The sequence below is a fragment of the Prionailurus viverrinus genome, chromosome B4 (genome assembly GCF_022837055.1).
Source record: "Prionailurus viverrinus isolate Anna chromosome B4, UM_Priviv_1.0, whole genome shotgun sequence".
NCBI classification, from domain to species: domain Eukaryota; kingdom Metazoa; phylum Chordata; class Mammalia; order Carnivora; family Felidae; genus Prionailurus; species Prionailurus viverrinus.
In genome coordinates, this window is record NC_062567.1 from 74,504,582 (window position 1) to 74,530,333 (window position 25,752).

General features: G+C 39.0%; 1 protein-coding gene across 4 annotated transcripts in view; it reads left to right on the top strand.

Moving 5' to 3' along the window:
- The window catches only part of DIP2B (disco interacting protein 2 homolog B), a 226,556-nt gene that overhangs the window by 162,588 nt on the left and 38,216 nt on the right, over positions 1 to 25,752 (top strand). For 3 of the 4 annotated variants that reach the window (XM_047866182.1, XM_047866183.1, XM_047866186.1), the window contains 13 exons: positions 2,491 to 2,688; positions 5,246 to 5,337; positions 6,926 to 7,036; positions 8,877 to 9,000; positions 9,617 to 9,726; positions 12,823 to 12,925; positions 14,072 to 14,136; positions 16,175 to 16,268; positions 16,757 to 16,876; positions 18,490 to 18,604; positions 19,421 to 19,560; positions 20,216 to 20,352; positions 23,371 to 23,451. In XM_047866182.1, coding sequence (XP_047722138.1) covers positions 2,491 to 2,688; positions 5,246 to 5,337; positions 6,926 to 7,036; positions 8,877 to 9,000; positions 9,617 to 9,726; positions 12,823 to 12,925; positions 14,072 to 14,136; positions 16,175 to 16,268; positions 16,757 to 16,876; positions 18,490 to 18,604; positions 19,421 to 19,560; positions 20,216 to 20,352; positions 23,371 to 23,451 — 1,490 coding nt within the window. The remainder of the gene's footprint in view (positions 1 to 2,490; positions 2,689 to 5,245; positions 5,338 to 6,925; positions 7,037 to 8,876; positions 9,001 to 9,616; positions 9,727 to 12,822; positions 12,926 to 14,071; positions 14,137 to 16,174; positions 16,269 to 16,756; positions 16,877 to 18,489; positions 18,605 to 19,420; positions 19,561 to 20,215; positions 20,353 to 23,370; positions 23,452 to 25,752) is intronic. The other variant, XM_047866184.1, reaches the window with a different exon arrangement.

The window sequence follows — 25,752 nt, forward strand, 5'->3', positions numbered from 1 at the left end:
GTAGGAGTCACCAAACTCTTTGAACTATGGACATCTTCCTACATACACTGACATTCAAGGTGCTAACACCAATAATAGCCTCTTCAGAATTTCTGGAACTGTGTATTGACCAGGCAAATGAAGGTCAGGGTTTAATAAGAATCACACTTGAACAGTTTTCATTGACAGAATAGCACTAACAGCTTTCCACTAATTATAAATAGACAGCAATTGCTTATTCAAATCATGATTATCTTTGGAAAAGGAAAATATCCATACGTCTTTGGAAGTCTGAAAGAGTGTCCGCCAGGGTCTGCGTTGAGGTCTAGTGGATGGCAATAATGTACACGCTCTTATGACCAGAAGACTATGCCTGCCATATATACAGTCTGTCCATAAAACCAAACTATTTAGAATCACCCATGTTTATCTTTTTACTTAATCTTGGTGGTTTAGAGTCTGGGGCTATATGAACTAGAAGGGCAGTTGAAACATAATTTACCTAGGGCAGTAAATTGGGAAGTGAAACTATTTCATTAGTTCTATGTCAGTAGAAAAAAAGTCAAGACATTTTCAGTAAGTTTCCCAAATCTGTTGTTAAGTTGAGCTATAAAATAAATTTCATACTTCATTTGCTCTTCTAATACGTGGTGCTTATTCTGTTCTTCTCCATTCTATGCCTCTTCTGTCATCTCCCACTCACCTGGCTAATTCCTACCCTTCCTTTAAGATTCTCCAGCCTGGGTGATGTGGTCTTCTTCTGCCCTCCCTATAAAGTCTCTGTCATGCACTGCTCTTGTTTAGTCGCCTTAGCTCTGGGTATGTGCACGGGTCCCTCTCACACTTCAGATACCTAATGAGGGACTCTGTTGCTTGCACCTAGCACTGATTAGAAACAGTAAATGTTAGGGGCGTCTGGGTGGCTCGGTTGGTTGAGTGTCCGACTTCAGCTCAGGTCATGATCTCACTGTTCGTGGGTTTGAGCCCTGCATCGGGTTCTCTGCTGGCAGTTCAGAGCCTGGAGCCTGCTTCAGATTCCGTGTCTTCTTCTTTTCTATCTGTCCTCCCTGGCTCGTGCGCTCTCTCTCAAAAATAAATAAAATTTTAAAAATTAAGAGAATAAATGTTTGTTCCAAGAATGATGAACACTCAGTGTTTATTACATCTATGCATATAATTGGCACTCAATAAATACTTGACTTTGTTCCATGTATCAGTTATCTTTTCTGCTATGAAAGTAGAATTTTTTTTGCTTTTTATTATTGAAATAATATTAATTTGTTGTAGAAAAAGTAAGAGGACTTTTGTTTATTCATATGAAAAAATATGAAATATTATTTACCTCCAGTCTGTGGAATGACCATGTTAATAGTCTAGCACGTTTGTTCCCCCAATCCAGTTTTATTTATTTATTTATAGTTCATTTATTTTTGAGAGAGAGAGTGCAAGTGAGCAGGGGGAAGAGAGAGAGACAGACAGACAGACAGACAGACAGACAGACAGACAGAGAATCCCATGCAGGCTCCACACTGTCAGCACAGAGCCCAGAATGGGGATCAAGCTCACGAACCATGAGATCAAGACTTGAGCTGAAGTCAAATGCTTAACCAACTGAGTCACCCGGGTGCCTCTAATCCAGTTCAATTTAATTAACATTGATTAAGAAGTACCACTATGTATTAGGTACTATAGGCAATAAAAGGACTAAATCCATGCCTTCCTTCAAGAAGTTGTCAGTCTCGGAGAGAAAAACTTACACAGTAAAAGAAGCCCTTAAAGACCCTTGGTGCTTTAATAAGGGTTGACAACCACATGGGTGGGAGCTAAGGAAGGAATGACTGGGGACGGCTTCCCAGAAAATGTGCCGTTTGAGCCGCATCCTGAGGAGGATGAGTCCAGGTATACCAGGAGCAAAGGGATTGACCAGATGAGATATGGAAGGCATGGAGACATGGAACATTGTCATTTGTGCTCATTATCTGTTTGAGTTTAATACTGACCTTGTGGTAGAAGTGTTACTATCCCCATTTTACAGATAAGGAAATTATGTTTTACTAGTAAAATGTAAATGTAAATTTGGGTTTCCGACTCACAGTTTAATGCTTTTTCATTAAATGTAACCTGGTGAAGTGGAACCTGGCTCTCTAACTGGAGACACAAACTGTAAGGATTTTAAAACAAGTTGAGTAAAAATTACAAAATTACTAAAAAGAATTGTATGCTTTGTGCTTTTCTGTATGTTCAGTGATTTTCTTTGTTAGGGTCAGGATTTGTTTATTACATAAACTGTATTAAATATTGATTTCACAATTATGTGGAAGATGAATTAAGGCCCACTTGGTGGATTACTGTTTCTAACGATGTCCTTTCTTTTCTCAGAGTGAGTTGAAACCAAATAAAGATGAAGAGAAAAGGGAAATATATTTGCGATTAGAGACCTGAGTTGTGTTAGTTGGTATCTGTATGTATTTCAGATAATATTTTTTAACCCATTGGGGTTTTTTGGTACAGTACCTCAGCCAGACCCCAACCAGCCCAAGCCTGAGGGTCGGCAGATGACCCCTGTGAAGGGGGAGCCATTAGGAGTCATCTGTAACTGGCCTCCTGCTCTCGAGTCGGCCCTACAGCGCTGGGGCACCACTCAAGCAAAATGCCCGTGTCTGACCGCACTGGACGTGACGGGGAAACCAGTTTACACTCTTACGTATGGTGAGTTTGCAAGATTTGCAGCTCCTTCCTTTTCTCCTAATAGTTCTTCAGATTATCACAGGTAGTGATAGATCTTGATATTTAGCAGTTGCTGGTCATTGTGTTTCATGAGATCTTGTAAGTTATTTTAACAGGATCCTAAGTTCTAAGTAGAGCTACTGTCAGATATTTTCATTTGCTAAATGATATTTGCAAAGCAGCTAATATTTAAAAGAGCAGAAAGAGGAAAGAGGCTTTGTGGATCCACGGCTGAGTTAAATACTAGAAGACAATTTGGAAAAGACATTTGGGCTGGAAATATGTTAAAAATATGACAGTTTTATCTAAAAATTGAAAATTAGATCTTTTATTTATTTATTTGTTTGTTTGTTTGTTTGTTTTAAGAGAGGGAGGGAGAGAGAGCACATGCAAGCATAAGCCGGGGAGGGGCAGAGAGAGACGGAGAGAGAGAGAGAATCCCAAGCAGGCTCAACACACAAAGCACGAGATCATGACCTGAGCCAAAATCAAGAGTGGGACGCTTAACTGACTGAACCAACCAGGTGCCCCATCCTTTTTGTTTGTTTGTTTGTTCTTTTAGAGAGAAAGAGAGAGAAGTTGAGTCAGGAAGAAGGGCAGAGGGAGAGAGAGAGAATCTTAAGCAGGCTCCACAATCAGCATAGAGCCCAACTTGGGCTTGATCCCACAACTCTGGGATCATGACCTGAGCCAAAAATCAACAAAAGCTGGACTCTTAGCTGACTAAGCCACCGTAGGAACCCTTTATTTTTCTTTTTTAAATAGCTTTTAAAAGTGGGGGGGTGCCTGGGTGGCTCAGTCAGTTCAGCGTCCAACTTCGGCTCAGGCCATGATCTCACAGCTTGTGAATTCGAGCCCCACGTTGGGCTCTGTGCTGACAGCTCAGAGCCTGGAGCCTGCTTCTCCTTCTGTGTCTCCCTCTCTCTCTGCCCCTAACCCACTCGCATTCTGTCTCTGTCTCTCTCAAAAATAAATAAACATTAAAAAAAATTTTTTTAATAACTTTTAAAAGTAACTTGAGTTCACTTAAAATAACTTTATTTTTCAGTTTTTAACTAACAAAACAAATGGATTCAACTAGAGTGTATTATGCTAAGCGAAATAAGTCAGAGAAAGACAAATAATTGTGTGATTTCACTCATGTAGAATTTAAGAAACAAAACAGATGAACATAGGGGAAAGGGAAGCAAAAATAAGATTAAAAAAAAGGAGACAAACCGTAAGAGACTCTTAAATACAGACTGAGGGTTGCTGGCCTGGTGTTAGGTGGGGGATGGGCTAAATGGGTGATGGGCATTGAGGAGGGCACTTGTTGGGATGAGCACTGGGTGTGTTATATGTAAGTGATGAATCATTAAATTCTATTCCTGGAAAAAAATAAAAGAGAAGAATGGATTCGACCTGGGCTCTGAGAGTTTGTACTAGTTTATTCATACATACTCCTTTTTCCCTTCAGAAGTGAAGCACATTGTCCATAGACCTAGATACAGAATAATTTTAGGGAAAAACAGTTTTTATTTAAACAATTGGACAGGTTGACATGAGTTTAAATTTTAGCTGCCCCTCTGAATGAGTTATATGTAAAACTAACCTATCTACTCAAAATGGCATGACTTGTCCTTCACTTTCTACATAATCTATGATAAGAATTTCTAAGGGTGTTTGGAGAGAGGGAGCAGGAAGAGAGGAAGAATAGGCTTTTTTCCCTCCCAAAAATTATTTTTAGCATTCATTTCAGAAGCTGTATATTAAACCTTAAAGCAGTTAGCTGGCCAAATCTTTACATGTTTATTTAACATCTCTGAATGTATCTACATGTTTCATCTAGTTAATTTCCATTTTGTCTGTTTTCACTGAAATACATTGGTATGGAATGCTTAATCATTTGAGTCATACTTTTGATTTGCGGTTAACCTCAAATATCTAATACCATATATGTAAGTGATTCTTCAGAAAAAGCTCAGAACAGAAGTAGTCTTCTGATTTTCATCCCTGTGATAAAAATTGTTGCCCTCCTTTAAATGTGACCAGCCTAAGGGTGCCTGTGTGGCTCAGTAGGTTAAGTGTGACTTCAGCTCAGGTCATGATCTCGTGGTCTGTGAATTCAAGCCCCATGTCAGGCTCTGTGCTGACAGCTCGGAGCCTGCTTCAAATTCTGTGTCTCCCTCTCTGTGTTTCTCTCAAAAATAAATAAATGTTAAAAAAAATTTTTTTAATTTAAAAGATAAATGTTGGATCAGCCCACATCACATTACTTCTAAAGACACTCGGATTACTTCACAAGAGAATTTGAAATATTATCTAAACCAGAATGAGCATCTGGTGATGTTTTCTTTTGTTTGGAAACAGGGCTGGCTTTTGTAAACTCCAGTGAATATAAAGCATTTTTTTGTGGGGGAGGGACTTTGTCTTGGGGGGTGATGTTTGTCTAATGAGTCATTTGGAAGTGGCCATTGTCTTATTAAACATGCTGATGAACTGAATGCCTCCTCGCTGAGGTAGGCCTGTTTTTTTCTATATGATTCTTTTCTTTTTCCAGGAAAGTTGTGGAGCAGAAGTTTAAAGTTGGCCTACACACTGCTTAATAAACTGGGGACCAAAAATGAACCTGTATTAAAACCTGGAGACAGGGTAATTGGTTTTTTGGTTTTAGGGAGGTGATGTTTTATTGTTTTCTAATACGCACATTCTGAATTTTTAACGTACAACAGCACAGTTTATATAACTTTTATTCTTAGAAAATGAAAATGGTTTGGTTCCAACCAAAGTTAGCTGAATACCAGGTGATAATTTTTGTATTCGTAGATGAAGGAAATTCACATGTCCCTTTCTGTAGCTGCTAAATCAGTTAACTCTTGTGCTAATAAAAGAAAGAGGAGCCTCTTTCTGGAAATAAATAGTTCAATAATCAGACAACAAAAATAGCAATAAAGTTTAGTCTGACTTTTTTTATTAAAAATTGCCCCATAAAATTTTTCAAAAAATTTTCTGTGGTTTTATGTAGAAAGGGAGGGAGACCCATATTCTTAGAAGAAACAAAATGATATCATTTAATTTCTTCTTTAATTGGAGGTGACATGAAACAAAAAAATATTTTTACTTTTTGAAGATTTTTTTCCTATCAATGACTTTCTGTATATGATTACTTCTTACCGTCAAACATGACTTTTTATTTGGTGTTTGTAGAACAAAGCACCAACTCACAGCAGGGCTGTTTTGAGTAGACGCATGATCCAGAACTTCCTGAACTAGCCTTTTAAAAATACCTGGAATTCGTATTTTTCAGAACTCTAGGAAAGATTAGCAACTTCAGAATTGAACTTAACTTGGGAGTGAGTTAACAGAATTTGAAAGTTAAAGAAGGGGAAACAGCAGTCTAGTGACACAATTAAGTTTCACATGTCAATCTATGAACATCTAAGCCAAGTAACAAGCTTCACAATGATCATGACTTCTGGGGTTTTGCATTCCTTGAGTAAATTGGGAAGGGTCAGTTATCCCTGTCAGACATTACAGGTGAGATCACAATTTTGAACACATTACACAAGCTTCACTGTTTGTCTTTTGTAGAAGAATTAACTTTTTATCCATAGCGGTTTGTGCCGGTGTTACTTACACCTGTTACCAATGCCTTCATGCTAGAGTACTTGCGTTGTTAGTTAAGTGAGTAGGGATTAAAGTTAAGTGAGCAGTGAACTCATTAAAGAATAAGAAACCTTGAGCTGGCCCTACAGTGGCAATCAAGTCAGTCAACACTTGTGAGTTCTCTGAGAGTTGTAAGGCTTATTCTCTAATATGCTGGCCTATCTAGAGAGATCCATTACATTTATTTTATTTAGTCCTGCACTAAAGTAAATTGCCTTAGGTTTCACAAGTAATTAACTTACTACTTAAGGTGAGCTGTTAATTGCTCAATCACCAGTAGAATTCAGTGCAAATTTTTTCTTATCATGATGATGAATTGCATTACAGTTTCTAAAATGTGTCTAGTGTAATCCTGGGGATGCTAGAGATCTTTTTAGATTTGTGCATCTTTCTCAATAACTTAATTTCCTTTAGGCTATTAAATAGTTTGTGTTCATGATATGTGCAATATATGTATATATATATATACATATATATATACATATATATATGTATATATATATATTTATCTTAGAGAATGATACTGAAGGTATTTGTTTTTATTCCTGTTATTGAATGTCATTATGCATTTTAGGTAGCCCTGGTTTACCCCAACAATGATCCAGTCATGTTTATGGTGGCTTTTTATGGATGTCTCCTGGCAGAAGTGATTCCAGTGCCTATAGAGGTACCTCTTACCAGAAAGGTAACATTGCTGAATTTAAGAGGAATGTAGCCTGATGTGACATGGTGGGCATCGGGTTCTTGGATCAATTGATTCCATCATGACATTAGAAACAGCCTAACCGTTTTCTTAAGTACTCAGCTTCACTTTCTAAAAACATGAGAGTTGTAGAAAAATAATTATTATTATTTATAAGTTTCATGAAAATAATACATTTTCAACTAAGATGGACTTTATATAGTATATATATCACTTGAGAATCATGGGGGTATACCTGACTTTTCAGTAATTACTGTTTATAAAGAAGACCCCTATTGCTTCAGAGACTATAGATAATCCACATTTACAAGGTGGGAACTTTGTATAAAGGGTTTTCCTTTAACTGTATCATACAGCCCAGGGTTTTCCTTAGGTTGAAGGATGACACAGTGATGATGGCATGTTACTACTCTGGGAGATAAGATTTTACTTTAATGTCACATCAGCCCATGCAGCATATGTAACAAGTTTTCAAGTTTAACCGAATGATTTCTCTGTGAGCTGTTTGACCCTAATTTTCTCATATAGTTTATTATTGAGAGATCATGATAAAGACAAATATGGTAGATACTGTGGATTTACAAATACATATATATATATATATATATATATTTTTTTTTTTTTTTTTTTTTTTTTTTTTTCTGAAAGGAATGAAAAACAAATTGAAAACATCCCTGAAACTTTGGTTGATGGGATATAGTATCTTTAGATCAGTCAGGAAATCGTAAGGTTGTTCTTAAATTATTGAGTTGGCTGTGTTTGTGTGGTTTCATAATGATACTTTTAAGGTGGTATTTTAATGGAAATACTTTATATCTTTTGTTGTTTTCTCTGCTCTTGCCATAAGTCTTATATCTTTTTTTTTAATGTTCAGTTTTTGAGAGAGAGAGAGAGAGAGAGAGAGAGAGAGCACACAACTAGGGGAGGGGCAGAGAGAGAGGGAGACACAGAATCCGAAGCAGGCTCCAGGCTCTGAACTGTCAGCACAGAGCCTGATGCTGGGCTCGAACTCACGAACTGTGAGATCATGACTTGAGCTGAAGTTGGACACTTAACTGACTAAGCCACCCAGGCACCCCAGCCATAAGGCTTAAATATTATCTCCTTTAAAATATAATAATAAAGAGTATATGGATTTGGGTATAACCATCCATTCACTTTCATTGTAAATGTAGACCTTTGGTGTCCATTTACATTATTTTATTCTGACCTGGGTTGCTTTGCTTTTGAATTTGGGGATGTGGCTAGGTCAACACAGCTTAACCATGTTCACATCTATTTCACTGGCCTGAAATTAACTTAAAAAAAATTTTTTTTTAATGTTTGTTTTTGAGAGAGACAGAGACAGAGACAGAATGCGAGCCAGGGAGGGGCAGAGAGAGAGGGAGACACAGAATCTGAAGCAGGCTCCAGGCTCTGAGCTGTCAGCACAGAGCCTGACGCAGGGTTCGAACCCATGAACTGTGAGATCATGACCTGAGCTGAAGTCGGACGCTTAACCCACTGAGCCACCCAGGCACCCCTGAAATTAATTTAAAAGAGAAGCATTGCTAACTTTTGAGTAAAATCGTCACATTGACTGGTAGAATTCATCCTCAGCGATGTCAGATTAATGAAATACTTGATTTGTACTCAGGAAATCATTGTACTGTAGAAATTATTTGGAAGAACATATTGTCATTGGATGTTGACAACTGCCAGGTAGCAGTGGGGTTCCATGAATGTTATCACACAAGTGCCAGAGCATTGCTAAGTGCTAGGTTTGGGGCATGGGTGTGCTCATGCTCACTCCCCTGTCGTGCTCATTACCTTCTCTCCACAGGATGCCGGAGGTCAGCAGATTGGCTTCTTGCTAGGAAGCTGTGGTATCGCCTTAGCTCTGACCAGTGAAGTTTGTCTAAAGGGGCTGCCAAAAACCCAGAATGGAGAAATTGTACAGTTTAAAGGTTAGTAATATTTATACTTTGAATTGTCAGTTAACAGTTAAAGCTTAGTGGTTTGATCAGTGTCTTAATTTAATAATAGCTAACTACTTAACATATATTTTCTTATTTAATTTTCACATTCTTATGAAGTAGGTACCATTATTATCCCCGTTTTACAGGTGAGGAAACTGAGACACAGAGAGGTTAAGTAACTTGCCCAAAGTCACAGCTAATAAATGGCAGAGCAGCGATTTGAACCCAAATCTGTCTGATTCCACAGCCCACACCCTTAACCTTTATGCTGATGGTTGGAAAAAGCTACCACTCTGTTCACTAAAGCTAAATGCTACATGTAGAGACAGAGGATAGACCACTAACCTCAGTGGACTTCCATTGCCAAATGGACCTCCCAATTGTTGAGGTAATGTCAAGGCCGAAATTAGCATGTGGAACGATTGTACTTTTGAAAGAAGGTATAATTGTCTGGTGATCTATCACTGAAAACTAATAAATATAGTATGTTACTGACTATAAGATGACCTCGATTTGGTCTCTTGATATTTAAAACGACCAGTTCAATGTGAACTCCTTCCCTTATGGCTTAGGCAATTCAATTTTCATTTTGGGTTTGATTTAGGTTGGCCCCGGCTCAAATGGGTCGTAACAGATTCCAAGTACCTTTCAAAGCCACCTAAAGACTGGCAGCCCCACATCTCACCTGCCGGTACAGAACCAGCATACATTGAGGTAAGTCCTGAGACTAATACATTGTGGCTTCCTGTGGCTTCAGTTGCTATCTTATAAAAGTCAAAACTAACCTTTGGCAGCTTTAATGTTAGAAAAGCCTCCTGGTTTGTTAGAGTTCCATCTTTTGGCTTATAAAATGCTTGTGGTGGGCCTTCTGTTCTAATTATTTTTAACATAAATACACATTCAAGAGAAAGCAAAAAAAAAAAAAGTGATCCTTCTCATATAAGAAAGTTACACAAGACTTAGAGATGTGCAAAGGTTTAAGAAATGTATACTGACAGAGATGTTTCTCTGCTGCTTTTGGTGAGGTAGGGGAGTGGAAAGCAAAAGAATGGAGACCTGAGGAAGGAGAATACCTGTACTTGAAAAGAACAAATTTAACAGATGAAAAAGAGCAAGAAAAAACAAATGGCTAGAGGGTTTGGTATTGAAGGTCAGTGTAGCATCTGGAGTGGTTGCTAGCATTCAGTTTGAGGGATTAAGTCCTTCTGCATACCAGGCACCAGGCTAAGAGCCGCTTCCAATGCATTATCTCAGTCAGCCCTCACACGAACCCTGTGAGGTCAGGGCTGACATTAAACCTGCTTTATGGGGGAATAATATTCCATTGTGTGTGTGTGTGTGTGTGTGTGTGTGTGTGTGTGTGTGCGCGCGTATACACACACACTACATCTTTATCCGTGTATCAGTTGATGGACATTTGGGCTCTCTCCATAGTTTGGCTGTTGTTGACAATGCTGCTATAAACCTTACTCAGCCATGAAAAAGAATGAAATCTTGCCATTTACAATGACGTGGATGGAGCTAGAATGTATTGTGCTAAGCAAAATAAGCCAGTCAGAGAAAGACAAATACCATATGATTTCACTCATATGTGGAATTTAAGAAACAAAACAGATGAACATATGGGAAGGGGGGGAAGAGAAGAGAGGGAAACAAACCACACGAGACTCTTAGAGAACAAACAGTGTTGACAGAAGGAGGTGGGGAGGGGATGGACTAGATGGGTGATGGGTATTAAAAACAGCACTTGTTGTGATATGAGCACTGGGCATTGTATGTACGTGATGAATCACTGAATTCTACTCCTGAAACCAATATTGCACTGTATATTAACTAACTAAAAAAGAAAACCTGCTTTTGAGATAAGGAGACTAAGACTTAAATGAACTCAAGTAACCAACCGAAGGCCACATGACTCAAAAATGACAGAGCTAGGACTTACACTCACATTTGTTTCCCTCTAAAAGCTATGCCCTTGATGACTCCACATCCTGCTTGAGACATCTTAGTAAGTGCTTACCAAGTGTTTGCTAAGTTTTAAATGATAAACCGATCAATAGATTTAAAAAGTTTGAGGGAAAAAAATCCACTCAGCCTTGAGCCCCGTGGTGATAACTGGCTATAAAAGGGAAGAGAGTGGGCAGTAGCTTTGAGGCGTGATGTGTTAATGTTGGAGGCGAGGAGGATTGCTTTGAAAGATGGAAGAGATTGGAGTGTGTTTAGATGACAGACAAGTAAACAGGCGATTAAAATACCAAATGTAGCCATCATCCCTCAGTCCACATCATGTCTCATTGAGGACATAGTTCATCACTCCATCCTCCTTAACACTGCTCACTGGCTTCCCTGACTGCTCCCTCAGTTCTCCTGCCTCACTGACCACTCCTTTTCAGACTTCTTTATCGGTTTGTCCTAAAAAATGAAGGGTGCTTCATTGTGTGGCCCCTGCTTAACTCTCTGGCTTCACCTAGAACGACTCCCCTCCACATCTAGACTTTGGCTATTCTGAATTAACTTGCAGTTTTCACTTAGGACCCTCTTATGACCCACAGGACATTGCTAGTGAGTTTAAAGTACGCTATGAGTCATAGGGAGCTATTAAAGGGTTGTCAGAAGAGTTTGATAAGAATAAATATGTTATTTAAAGACGTATCTGGTTTGATTAGATTAAGAAGGTAAACAGAGAGTCCACGTTTTACAGTTATCCAGGTACGCCCAAGCTCATGGTGATAGGGATAGAGAAGAGTGGGTGGAATTGAGAGATAGGAAGGAAGGAAGGAAAAGAGACAGGATTTAGGGACAGACTCTGGAGAGGGAGGAGGCAAGAAAGACTCTCAGGTTTCTGACTTGAGCAACGGGTAGATGGTGGCATCCTTTACCAAGATAGAAAATACAGCAAGAAGAGTTCATGGGCATGGGGTGGGGATGAAGAATACAGTGGTGGATGCATGGGGTTTTATAGGACTATGGGTCATTCAAGGGGAACAATTGACTCTACGAGTCTAAATGTCTGAAAGGAGGGCTGGGTCAGAGGTTGAGAACTGGAAGCCATCAGGCGCATGTGGTATCCTGATGGAAGAAAGTAAAAAGAGGAAGAAGAACAGAACTTTCAGGAAATGCCAACATTTAAGGGATGGGCAGAAGAATGGAAGGGGGAGAGAGATGGAGAGATTGTGAATAGGAGAGAGGAATATCACAAAAGCTAAGGAAGAAGACAGTGTCAAGGAAGGAGGTGTTACATGTTACAGAAATGTTGGATAAAATAAAGTATGTCTTGTGTCCTTTTGACTTAACAATCAGAAGTTGCTGATCTTGGTAAAAAGCGACTTGGATGGAACATTGAGGAAAAAGCAAAATGAGAGTTGATTGATTTATAGGAGTGAGTAGGCCATCTCTAGGTGTTCCCCTCCCAACCTGGGAGCTTCTGACAGACAGGAACCACACCTTACCCACCTAGAACTCTGCGGTGCCCTGCTTGCCATGTTTTTGATACGGTGCTTCCATTAATGCAGCTCAAGTCACTTGTTTTTTTAGCTTCTTTAACAGCCACTTGACACTGATGACTAATTAAACTTGTAAGAATTTTTCACACATCCTTTCTTGAGTTTTGTCACTTGTCAATGCTATCTGCGTGATTAGAGTTTGGGGCCCTACCATATAGTCTTAAATATTCATATGAAACATATTAAATGTAGCCCATTACCATGGCTTATCTGGGTTTCATTTTGGAATTCTAGTTTGTCATTTGAAATAACCCATTTTATTGTGTTTCTTATGCTTTTGTTTTTTGTGATTTTTTTTTTTTCCTAGTATAAAACAAGCAAAGAAGGGAGTGTGATGGGAGTTACAGTATCCCGCCTTGCGATGTTGTCTCACTGCCAAGCTCTGTCCCAGGCCTGCAATTATTCTGAAGGTCAGACTTCATCTCGTGACTGCCCTCATTGTGAGCTTCAGATATATGTGACTGTGAGCAGAGTGCTCAAAGATTGGATTCCAGTTAATGACCAAACTCAGAGTGAAGTGCTTTAGGACACATTCTTGGCTTGCTTTTGCTTTTCTTTTTCACAAATATGCTGTAATTTAAAGGAACTAAAATGCTGGGCAAACCAAATATGTAAAGCATGATTTCTAGAGTGCAGAAATAGGAAACAAATTAAAACCATGTGTTTATTAGCTGCAGAATGTTACATATCTCCATCTCCCTGTGTTTATAGAGCTGACACCAGTTGTACATTTGGAGTTAAAGAAATCCAGCTACCAAAAAGCACAAATTAAAACACAAAAATGTATTCTGTATTGTGAAAGTTTAGATGTGTTGATATAGTATAGTGACTCTTTGCCTTAGAATGTTCTTTGCAATATTAAATTTTTTTAGTACTTTATTTTCCTTTCATAAAATGAAGCAAGTTATACATGTTCATTATAGAACAGCATTCTTGTCTGGTAAAATGCATATATATAATGGAAGCAATCAAAAGCCAAAAAAATGGGGATTGACTAAATTATAATATGCTCAAGTAGTGGGTTATACCCTGAGGCATTAAGACTCCTGTTCTTGAATATTAAAGATCTAAGGAAATTATTTCAATATACCATTAAGTGGAAACAAATTAGATACAGTGCAGTATGCCCGTTTTGTTATGGTAGATATCTGTCTAGATATAAGGATGCTTAGAAGTATGTGTAGATCTATATAAATATATAGATATAGATATACACCAACTTTTTTTACTTTCTCCAGAAAGTATAATTTTTTACATGTGTTTCTGAAACATGCAGTTCTAAAATAAGCATGTGTTCCTTGTATAATTAGGAAAAAAATACTACCTCTTGGAAGACAGTGCCTATGTCATAATAAGTTTCAGACTCCTTATCTCTTCTGTGACCTTGTTCCCCTGTGATCGGTCCCCTAGCCAGTTTGAGGGGACCCTCAAGTAATCAGAAGCTTTTAGTGATTTCTTCAGAAATATAAAATCAGTTGTTTAATAGAGACAAATGAAACACATCTGCTTGCTTAACACTGAAGATGATTTCCTTTTTCCTATTTTTTCAATCTTAGGGGAGACAGTGGTAAATGTTTTAGACTTTAAGAAGGATGCCGGGCTATGGCATGGCATGTTTGCGGTAAGCTCCTCAGAATTATGGCCTTTAGTGTAAATTGTGCTTATAATTCAGGTCGGTATGTAAGCTGTGTAACCAGAGCATCTCCCAGTGGTTATTTGAAATGTAATTCCCCCCAAAATCAATAATATTTTCCAGAAGAATTTTGTAATACAGATGGTAACTTTTTTAAAGGAGAATGTAATTCTGTTTTTTCTTCAGTGTGTGGTTGGACATACTCTTCACATAACTGTGTAGGAGAACTTAGGATCAAAAATTTTTTAAACATCTGCTATGACGGCTCAAAACTATTATAGTACCACTTTCCTACAAATGACTATATATGTATGATTAAAGTACATTTGAGATTTACTTCTTCTCTTTTCTGAAGAAAGGATTTACATGAATGTATTTAGAGCCTGGTAACTGTGCTTAATGACATCTAACTTTTCCATTGGGCAAAATATATTGAATGACTCCAAGCAACAATTAAAGAGTAAAGTAACAAGGTAGATCAGCTCCTTTCCACAATAGAGGAACAGGTAACATGCTGTGGGAGTTAGAGAAAGATGAGTCCCTCCCACCTCCAGGATCAGGCCATTTTTATAGAAGAGCGACAATTGAGTTGGACTTTGAAAAATGGGCAAGATTTAGCCATATGGAGATATCTTGTGGGTGGAGGTAAAGAGGGGATATTTCAATGGGAAAAACTACCGTATATAGCGTGCTGATTTGGAAGGAAGAGAGACAAAGGGTCCAAAAGTTGAAGAGGACCTTCAAGAGATTGTCTCTTCCAACTTCCTTGCGTATTGCAGGAATCTGAGAAAGAGTAGCAAATGAAGCCTAGGGGAGGAGGAGGAGGATCCCTTTTGACCCAGGACACACTTCAAAGTAGTAAGAGCCTGTTCCTTCAGTGTACATAATTTCTAGCTCCTTTCTGAAGCCCTTTTGATTGGTTAAAACACCCTTTTGAGGGGTTAGAGAGAATTTTCTACCTGTGATACAAAGAGCAAGATGGGGATGTGTAGAAGAACTAGTATTAACACCGTTTTGTCCTTGAAAATCCAAAAATTTGTCACCATAGCTAGAAACGTGGGGGAAGGAGGTAAAAGAGGTTTACAGTGGTGTCTTGTATTTTGGGGGGCCACTTAGGTGATGATCAGAATGGCCAATCTAAATACCAAGACTTAATTACTCTGTGGGCTGGATCTCTTTGGGAACCGGGGTCCTGTGTATATTCGGTTTGGGGGGCAGGAGAGACACCAAATTCCATGACTTGCTCAGCTCACTCAGCTTTATCTACCCAAACACTTAAGAAGTCTGAGCAGATCCTCCTGTAAGAATCAGGGAAACGCTGATTTCTTGCTTTGTAATAGCCAGCTCTTTGTGGGATGTAGTGAGCATGTGCATGATGAAAGTGCTTAGCGGGTTGGAGGGCAGTTTGGCAGTATCTGGTGAATTTTAAAAGCACATATCCTATGACCCAGCAGTACTACTTTCTGTATCTACTGTAGACAGACACTTGCACACGTGTGCAGGGAAGTGAGTATAAATATGTTCCTTGAGAAACACTGTTTGTAATAGCAAAACGTTGTCAATGATAGAGAAATGCCTAAATAAATTGTGCTATAGTCATACCGTGGAATAGTATCCAGCAGCTCAAGAAGTATTATGTAGATCTCTTATACTCGTGTGCACAGATTTAGCTCGAAAACATTTTAAGTGAAAAAAAAGCAGGCTGCCAATCTATGTATGATATGATGCCTTTTAATGTTAAAAATACTTTTATCTTCCTTTGGGGACAAATATATATGAGTTATACAGCAAAAGGGCCCGGAGGATACATGCCAGTTTCATAACCAGTAATCTCTGAGGAGGAGAGGAACGAACCAGGTTTAAGGGTAGATAGCAAATAAGACTTCAGCCTTAGAGTTAATATTTCAGATTTTTTTCAAAGAGCATATGTTACTTCTGTGCCTAAAACCATTAATGATAGTTCAGTTTTAAAATGCTGAGTATGTGTTGGGTATTGATTACTTTTTGTCTTTCTTTGCTTTTTCAGAATGTAATGAACAAGATGCATACAATTAGTGTACCCTACTCTGTTATGAAGACTTGCCCGCTCTCTTGGGTCCAGAGAGTACATGCCCACAAAGGTAGTTGCACACAACATCTGAGCTTTAATTATGTGACTGTTTGAACTGAGATTTCAGGGATTTTCAAATTGCTCTTCTGGAGACATAATTCTGTGCCTTGGTGGCTTGACGGGTTTTAGAGTTCAATCACTATCAAATTAGGTATGTTGTCTGTTTCATCTCACTTGATGTCCTTTCTTATGAGCCGAGGTGAATTTGCTTGAATCTGAACCCTGAATTAGATTCATTGGGTGTTTCAGTGTTCAGAGTTTCCTTGGCTGAGCTATGTGGCCTGCCTGCAGGTCACAGTAAGCAAAACAATTGTGCGTCCGTGTCAGTTGCTACTGCTTCAGAGCACCTGGCACAATTTCTTTGAAGCCTTTTTTATTTTCTCTAAGTGAAAATCATGATCCCTAAAATAAGTAAAAATGTTTTTATTATAGTGTATTAAATGCACACCAATTTTAGCATGTATGTGTGTGTTAACTTTATCCGTTTTGAATTTATAGCCAAAGTAGCTTTAGTAAAATGTCGAGACTTGCATTGGGCTATGATGGCACATCGGGACCAAAGAGATGTCAGCTTGAGTTCCCTCCGGATGTTAATTGTAACTGATGGAGCTAATCCCTGTGAGTATTTCTAGAGTGTGTGTGTGGGAATAGCCTTTCCTTTGGTAGGTTGAGGTTTTTCCCCCTTTCCGTAAGCATTTTTTTACATCTGTATTGAAATGTAATTCACATACCATAAAACTCGTCCATTTAAAGTGTGTGGTTCAGAGGCTCCTGGGTGGCGCGGTCTTTTAAGCATCCAACTTCGGCTCAGGTCACGATCTCACAGTTTGTGAGTTCCAGCCCCATATCGGGCTCTGTGCTGTAAGCACAGAGCCTGCTTGGGATCCTCTGTCTCCCTCTCTGCCCCTCCCCCACTCGTGCTCTCACTTGCTCGCTCTCTCTCTGTCAAAAAAACATTTAGTAAATGAAGAAATGTATAAAGAAATAAGTGTGCTGTTCAGTGGTTTCAGGATATGCACAGTTATACAACTGTCACCATGAACTAAGTTTAGAACATCATTACCTCCCCCCATTAAAACAAAACAAGACAAAACAAAACAAAACAAAACATAACCATTGATAGTAACTCCTTATTTCTCCCTCTCTGTTCCCTAGCCCTAGGCAACTGTTCATCTACTTTCTTTGTCTACAAACTTACCTACCCTGGACATTTCATATACTGTATGTGGCCTTTTGTGATTGGCTTCTTTCACTTAGTATGTTTTCAGGATTCCTCAATGTAGCATGTGTTCATACTTCATTCCTTTTCGTTACCATATAATACTCCATTGAATAGATATACCACATTTTATAAGCTTTCAGAAACACCCCTTATTGCTCACTCATTTATATCCTTTTTCTATCATGTGACTATAAGGAGTGATAAGAAGTTGACTTGATGTAACCCAAGTGTCTGGACTTTATATAAATTCCCCCTATGAACAAATCAAAGGACTTGGGGAAAGCTTTTAGAAATCTTACCATGTTACCTGCTTTTCCCTCCAAGCACAAACACCTGAGCCTCCACACAGTAGAATCAGGTAAAGTGTTAGAACTATGCTCTCAGGGTGCCTGAGTGGCTCAGTCAGTTAAGCATCTGACTCTTAATTTCGGCTCAGGGCATGATCCCGAGGTTATGGGATTGAGCCCTGCATCAGGCTCTGCACCGAGCATGGAGCCTGCTTAAGATGATTCTCTCTCCCCCTCCGCCCCTTTCCCCTATTCATTCTCTCTCTGTCTCTCTCTCTCTCTATCTCTGTCTTTCTCAAATTAAAAAAAGAAAAAAAAAAAGAAACTGTGCTCTTTGCTGTAAGTGCATTTCTGTCAGTAGTCACAATGGTATAAACACAGATATGGGGTTGACCTTAGAAACAAATCTGAGATTATCGCATAGAAGAGAATGGCTGCAGTACATCTCTGCTATTGATTGCACAGTTTGGTAGGAGCAGCCCTATTCCAATTTGTGACTTTAAATAGTGTCAGTGACCTTTTATGGGCTGACTGAGCATTTATTTGTCCTTGAAATGTATCCACCATCTCACAGGCACAATAAAATATCTGTATGGAATTAAGGAGGTACAGTGAGAGTTCTCATGAAAAGCAAATGTGTTGGCTCTCCACTCTTTACCAATTTTCTACAGTAATGAAAATCACAATTTTAGCTTTCACGTTGATTTGTTCCAACTCCTTAGGGTCTGTGTCATCCTGTGATGCCTTCCTGAGTCTATTCCAAAGCCATGGACTGAAACCTGAGGCCATCTGTCCATGTGCTACTTCTGCTGAAGCCATGACTGTCGCAATCCGCAGGTATTGTGCAGAATGTCAGTGTTCTTGATGTATGTTACAACTTTAATCAGATGTGTGCTATTTACTGGGCGATGACAAGAGGTGCTAACTAATTTTCTGCTTCATCAGCCTAAAAGTGAAAATGACTTTGTAAAGCAGTTGGAAGCATCTCATTTATTTTTCCCACTCTTGCCGTAAGGGTAACTGGTAAACTGAAAATATACTTTAATTCTTCTCTCATAGTTGTGAACGAGTTCTTTTTCTGCATTGTTTTGCTCTTCAGACTCCTTAGTTAGCATCTTAGACGAGAAACAGGCTGTCCTTGTGGCGCCTGGGTGGTTCAGTCAGTTCAGTTAAGCATGTGACTCTTGATCTCGGCTCAGATCATGATCTCACGTTCATGAGTTCAAGCCCCACGTCGGGCTCTGTACTGACAGCATGGTGTCTGCTTGGGATTCTGTCTCTACCATTCTATCTGCTTCTCCCTTCTTCCCTCTCTCTTTTTCTGTCTCTCTCTCTCAAAATATATAAGTTATCTAAAAAAAAAAACAAAAAAAAAACCCCACAAAATAGGTTGTCCTTGGTTACAGCTTAAGTGTGGAAAGTACACACAAGCCAATATATTCTTAATAATAGATTGAAATTTGTTTTTTCCACCTGAATGAATGTGGACCATGCTTTATACATGTGAATTTGATTAATTTAACATGTTTTTGGCGGAGAAAATGAGTATTTTGTGTGTGTGTTGTAGTCAGAGGAAATTTGCTTTTATATGTACATACTTTTACGTTGATATCATTTAATTTGCCAAATTTGACAAGTTTATTTTGTTTTCAGGCCTGGAGTTCCAGGGGCCCCCTTGCCAGGAAGAGCTATTCTCTCAATGAATGGATTGAGCTATGGAGTAATACGGGTCAATACTGAAGATAAAAATTCAGCACTGACGGTCCAGGATGTGGGCCATGTAATGCCTGGTGGTGAGTTCTTAGGAGCACCATTTGGTTTTTCAAAAAGATTTGTCATTAGAGATAGTAGAACCTGATAAAAATGAGATCCACAACCAGGAATAAAAAATTTAGTTCTTAGCCTCTTCTCAAAGCCTCTCTAACAGTTCAGCGATTCTAATTATACTTCCTTTCCAGCAGTATTGTATGATTTCATTATGAATGATTCCATTACAGTTGTTCATATGGAAAGCTTAAGTACTGAGTTGCACTAAAGTTGTCTGGTTTTCACCGTAATTGCCAAGACATTGGGACTGGCAGAAAGTTAGATCTCAGTGCTCCCGTGAGTGTTTGAGTTTGATTTGCCCAAGGGTAAATTAATTTCACCTGTTTTCTTTGGACACTGTAGTCATTTTTAACATGTTACTGTCTTGGAAAGCGGTGGTCTGCATCTGTTGTAGTTTTATTTGCTGAATTTTAAAAATAACTTGTTTATCATCGGGACTAAAAGATGGGAATTCAGATATACCTATGTAGTATCAGGTCTATTTTTGACATGGTTGTTTGGCATTCTTACTTAATTCCGTTCAGTAAATGCAAAACTTTCCTGGGCTCAGAAGGATGAGGCTGTTATTTTACAAAGGTTTTCCAGAATCTCTGTCTCTTAACTGTATTTTCTGCACCCTAGGGATGATGTGCATTGTGAGACCCGACGGACCTCCCCAACTCTGCAAAACAGATGAAATTGGAGAAATCTGTGTCAGCTCTAGAACAGGAGGCATGATGTACTTTGGGCTTGCTGGTGTGACAAAAAATACATTTGAGGTACATGATATTAAATTTGGGGGGGAACTTATCTAGTGAGGTCAGGGTGTCACTAGGTCAAATGACCTGGCCGATGGGAAACAGCACAATATAGCAGCTGAGAAAGTGTATTCTGGAGCTAGGCTGCCTCAGTTCAAATCCTAAGTCCGCCACTTACTCGCTGACCTTGGAGGAGTTGCTTAACCTCTCTGTGCCTTAATTTCCTTATCTTTAAAATGTGAGGAACCATAGTACATACCTCATAGCATTGTTGTGAGGACTAAATGAGTAAATGTTTGTTTGTTTGTTTTTAACATTCATTTATTATTGAGACACAGAGAGAGAGCATGAGCATGGGAGGGGCAGAGAAAGGGGAGACACAGAATCGGAAGCAGGCTCCAGGCTCCAAACTGTCAGCACAGAGCCCAACACGGGGCTCGAACTCGGAAACCGCGAGATCATGACCCGAGCTGAAGTCGGATGCTTAACCGACTGAGCCACCCAGGCACCCCAACGAGTTAATGTTTGTAAAATGCTTAGAACACCCCTGGTGCACAAGAATTACTGTTTATCTGTTACATAAATGAAGAGTAAAAGGCCTCATAAAAGTTCACTCTGGTGAATATGCCATACTTTGAATTTCATAAGCCCCAAAATTTAATTTTAAGAGTACAGTGACAGCAGATCCATCTCTCCAGAGTAGACTGAAGTTAGCTGAGCCTATGAGGACTGATGCCAACCAGAACACCAAGTTACTGATGAAAAACTGTCCTGTCACAGGGGCAGGTTGCTCCCATTATTCAGTCTTTCATTCAACACATGTTTACTGAGCACCTTCTGTGTGTCCCAGCAGTATTCTAGATGCTTGGTACCTCAGGAAAACAAACGGAGCTCCTCAAATAACTCCTGTTCTAGTGAAACCAGCACATTGTTTTCCTGCGGACAGTTCTGAGTGTAAAGACTAACAGTAATGAAAGTTTGCCTAGTGAGGCTGGAAATCAGAACAGGCATAAGGAATTATCTATATTTCCTAATTGGGATTAACCTGCCACAGGGTAGCTTTTAGGGAACAGAAAAGTCCATCTTATGGGCCATGATATTATGACCAACTGCCAATTTTCAGTTCTTTGAGCTTCCTTTTTTAATACTTGACTCTCAGTCTCAGTATGGCAGGGCATATCTATCTACCATACCATTATTGGCACATACCATTACCTAATTATGTTGTAATAGACCTGACAGGAGAGTATTACCTATATGAGTAGTGTGGTAACTGGAAAAGGTGAAGAGCTCCTGGGCTGTCCATCATCTGTTTACACGGCCTAGAATGGTGTAAATTATTAAATGTCTGTCTGTTGTGACCATCCTTGCATCATCAGTAACACTATTACATTCTTGGCCTTCCTTCAGAAGTTGCGATCCACTCACCTCAGTAAGAGTGGGCATTGATAAACTCTTAAAGCACGCGTTTACCGCCAGTAACTTTGCTCTCACAAGTGACTGATTACTTGCGCTGTCTATACATTTCACTAATTTAAATGTCACCCTAAAAGAAAAAAAAATCTCACCCTACTCTTCTTCTTTTTAAATGCTTGGACTACATATGTTTCCAATATCTGAATTTTTCGTCATTCCATTTTCCTTACTATAAACAAGATCCTCAAGCAGTGTTTGAAGACACCGATAGTATTTTATTACATTGCCTTTCCGATAAGAGCAACTGCCTAGCCAAAATTCTCAGATTTTAATATCAAACTGCCAGGTCCATAGTGATGAAGGGATTCTGAAATCTGCAGTATAAATTTAACGATAGGGAAGTAGAATAAAAATCCTAACCAAAAAAGGAGAAAACAATTGCCTTTTGTTTGGGTTTGTTTTTGTTTTTTTGTTTTGTTTTGTTTTGCAAATTGAAGTTTCTAGTGTTTTCTTACTGGATTTTCTATTTAAATTGTGAGAGAGTTTTCCAGTGCGGTTAACCTTTCACTGGGACAGAAGACCTAGTAATGACTACAAAACGAAGCAAAGTATATCTTTAAAAATAAGCTGCTGGTGAGAAAAACTTCAAAGAGCTCATGCCTTTTGTACAAATACACCGAGATCTGTACAGCAATATTCAGTAAAGCACATTTATAACAGTAAAATTAGATGGCCTTCCTCACCGGAAAGACGGCTTACATTCTAATAGTACTAATTCTTGTAGTTTCCTGAGTACCGATTCTGAGCCAAACACTGTGCTTATGCCTGCAAATCTGTTTACGTTCCCTGAATCTTTACCCTAAACCTGTGAGAGGCATTGGGAGCTCTGTTTTATGACCAAAGACACTGAGGCTTCGAGAAGTCCAGGAACTTACTAGTCAGTGGCAGAGCCAGAAGTTGAACTTTCATTGGACTCCAAGGGCTGTTCTGTCTTGTCCCCCATGCGATGATATGTTGCAGGACTGTTGAACAAAGGGAGCTAGAGCAACTGTCACCAACTTTCAGAGATATCCCAAATACATATGTTATGTGAAAAATATATAGTATGTGAAAAAGCGGGTTGTGAAACAGTATATGTAATAGGATTCTTTTTTTTTTTTAATAAATTCTTACTACATTAATACATGCGTGTAAAAAAAGTCTGAGAGATATACAGCAGATTGTAAATGTTTCTTTCTTAAAGGGGTGGGGATACTGAAGTCATTATTTATATAATTTTAATTTTTCAATAAGCGTATATTACTATTATAATTTTTCTAAGACATTTTAAAAATTAAATACAGGGAGCCTGGGTGGCTTATTTGGTTACACAGCCAACTTTGGCTCAGGTCATGACTCGTGGATCATGGGTTTCAGCCCCGTGTGGGGCTCTGTGCTGACAGCTCAGAGCCTGGAGTCTGTTTCGGACTCTGTGTCTCCCTCTCTCTCTCTATCCCTCCCCCACTCATTCTCTGTCTCTCTCTCTCTCAAAAAATAAACATTCAAAACAATTTTTTTATAAAATAAAAATCAAATACATATTTTAAGAAAAAGCTAAGATTTTCACTGCTTTCTATCTTTTAGGTAATTCCAGTCAATTCTGCAGGCTCTCCTGTTGGGGACGTCCCCTTCATCCGGTCAGGATTACTGGGGTTTGTAGGGCCGGTAAGTGATGCATTCATGTTTGTTTTGGTGTATCTGATCCAGATATTTAGACTTTACAAGGTTTTCGTCACAGAACAGAACAAATTCAGATTAGTTCAGAAGTGTTAAAGAGTGTTACAGAGTGGTTTCTGTAAGAATGTCATAAACTCACCTAATGTTTATTGCTTTCATTACCCACATTCACTTGACTCCTTTAAGCTGAGATATTTTTTATTTTCAAAAATTCTTTTCATTTAGTCTTGCTACATTTCTTTGATTTGATTTGTATGTTTCACTGAGTTAGAAGAGCGCTAAAAAAAAGTTACCTTCAATAGCAAAGGGAATGACACCTGAGAGGCTCATTTGGTTAAGCATCTGACTTTGGCTCAGGTCATGATCTCACGGTTCATGAACTTGAGCCCCATATTGGGCTCTCCTCTCTCAGTGCAGAGCCCACTTCAGATCCTCTGTCTCCCTCTCCCTTTGCCCCTCCCCAGCACGCTCTCTCTCTTAAAAATAAATAAATATTTTAAAAAAATTTTTTAAATAGCAAAGGGAAGTCATAATAGTGTGCAAAGCATTTTCATACAAATTATCGGCACTATACCATGTATAATAATAAATTTTTCAAATATTAACAGTTTGTTTTCCAGCAAATGGTATTCACAGGCACTGGGTTCACGGAGACCATTAAGATACAAAGTCTGTTCTCAGAGAGTTAACAGTTTTATGAGCCCACAGAGAAGGCAGAGAGCCAGATTATGAAGGGTTTTGCGTGATGTTGTGGGAAGTTTGGGTTGTATTTTGTAAGTAACAGACATTTGTGGTCATAGTTAAACCCATATGTCTCCATCTACCTCTCTTTTACCTCCCTACTCTTTCATCTCCTCTTACCAGCTCAAGTTACATAAGAAAAGACCTAATTTTACTTCTTCCCCACCATTTATGGGGGCAGGGGGTGTGAGGGCATGCCACTAAGACGATTGCTATCCTAGAAAGAGAAGTCTGTACCTACTGTCTTAACTAATCCTGTCAGCACCAAAAAATTCTCTAAAACCTAGCTCCTTTTAAAGCTTACCTCTCCACGACTAAAGTCCAAGATGGAGCTACAGGATCCCGTCTGCATTCCAGAAAACGGGACAGGGGAAAGAGTGTATCCCACCATCTCTTAAGGAAGATTTCCTGAAGCTACTGAGCAACATGTCATATCTTTTTTTTTTTCTTTTTTTTTTTTACATCCAAATTAGTTAGCATACAGTGCAACAATGATTTCAGGAGTAGATTCCTTAGTGCCCCTTACCCATTTAGCCCATCCCCCCTCCCACAACCCCTCCAGTAACCCTTAGTTTGTTCTTCATATTTATGAGTCTCTTATGTTTTGTCCCCCTCCCTGTTTTTATATTATTTTTCTTTCCCTTCCCTTGTGTTCATCTGTTTTAGTCCTATCTTAAAGTCCTCATATGAGTGAAGTCGTATGATATGTGTCTTTCTCTAATTTCACTTAGCATAATACCCTCTAGTTCCATCCACGTAGTTGCAAATGGCAAGATTTCATTCTTTTTGATTGCCAAGTAATACTCCATTGTATATATATACCACATTTCCTTTATCCATTCATCCATCGATGGACATTTGGGCTCTTTCCATACTTTGGCTATTGTTGATAGTGCTGCTATAAACAAGGGGGTGCGTGTATTCCTTCGAAACAGCACACCTATACCCCTTGGATAAATGCCTACTAGTGCAATTGCTGGGTCATAGGGTAGTTCTCTTTTTAATTTTTTGAGAAACCTCCATACTGTTATCCAGAATGGCTGCACCGGCTTGCCTTCCCACCAACAATGCAAAAGACATCCTCTTTGTCCGCATCCTCGCCAACATCTGTTGTTGCCTGAGTTGTTAATGTTAGCCATTCTGATAGGTGCAACACCTTTTATCTGAACTGGTCTGAACTAGTCCCGTGGCCACACTTAACTGCAAGGGGACGCTGAAATGCAATCTTTATTTTGGTCACCCATGCCCAGCTAAAAATTCTACTGCAGTGAAAGAAATGGAGAAATGGACAGAGCAGTGTCTGTCTCATTCTCTTTACTTACGTCCACCATAGCACTTTTCAGACTGTGTTGGAAATGGCTGGTTCTTTCCTGTCTTCTCAGATTAGCCTGTGGTTTCTTGAGTCTAGAAGTTCTATCTTACTTACATAACCCAATCAGCATATGGCACTACATTGCGCTCAATAAATCACTAAGTGACATTCACGTAGAGATGACTACTAGATAATTGAATATGTATAAATTGTCCAGGAAATTTAGGACTTGTGTA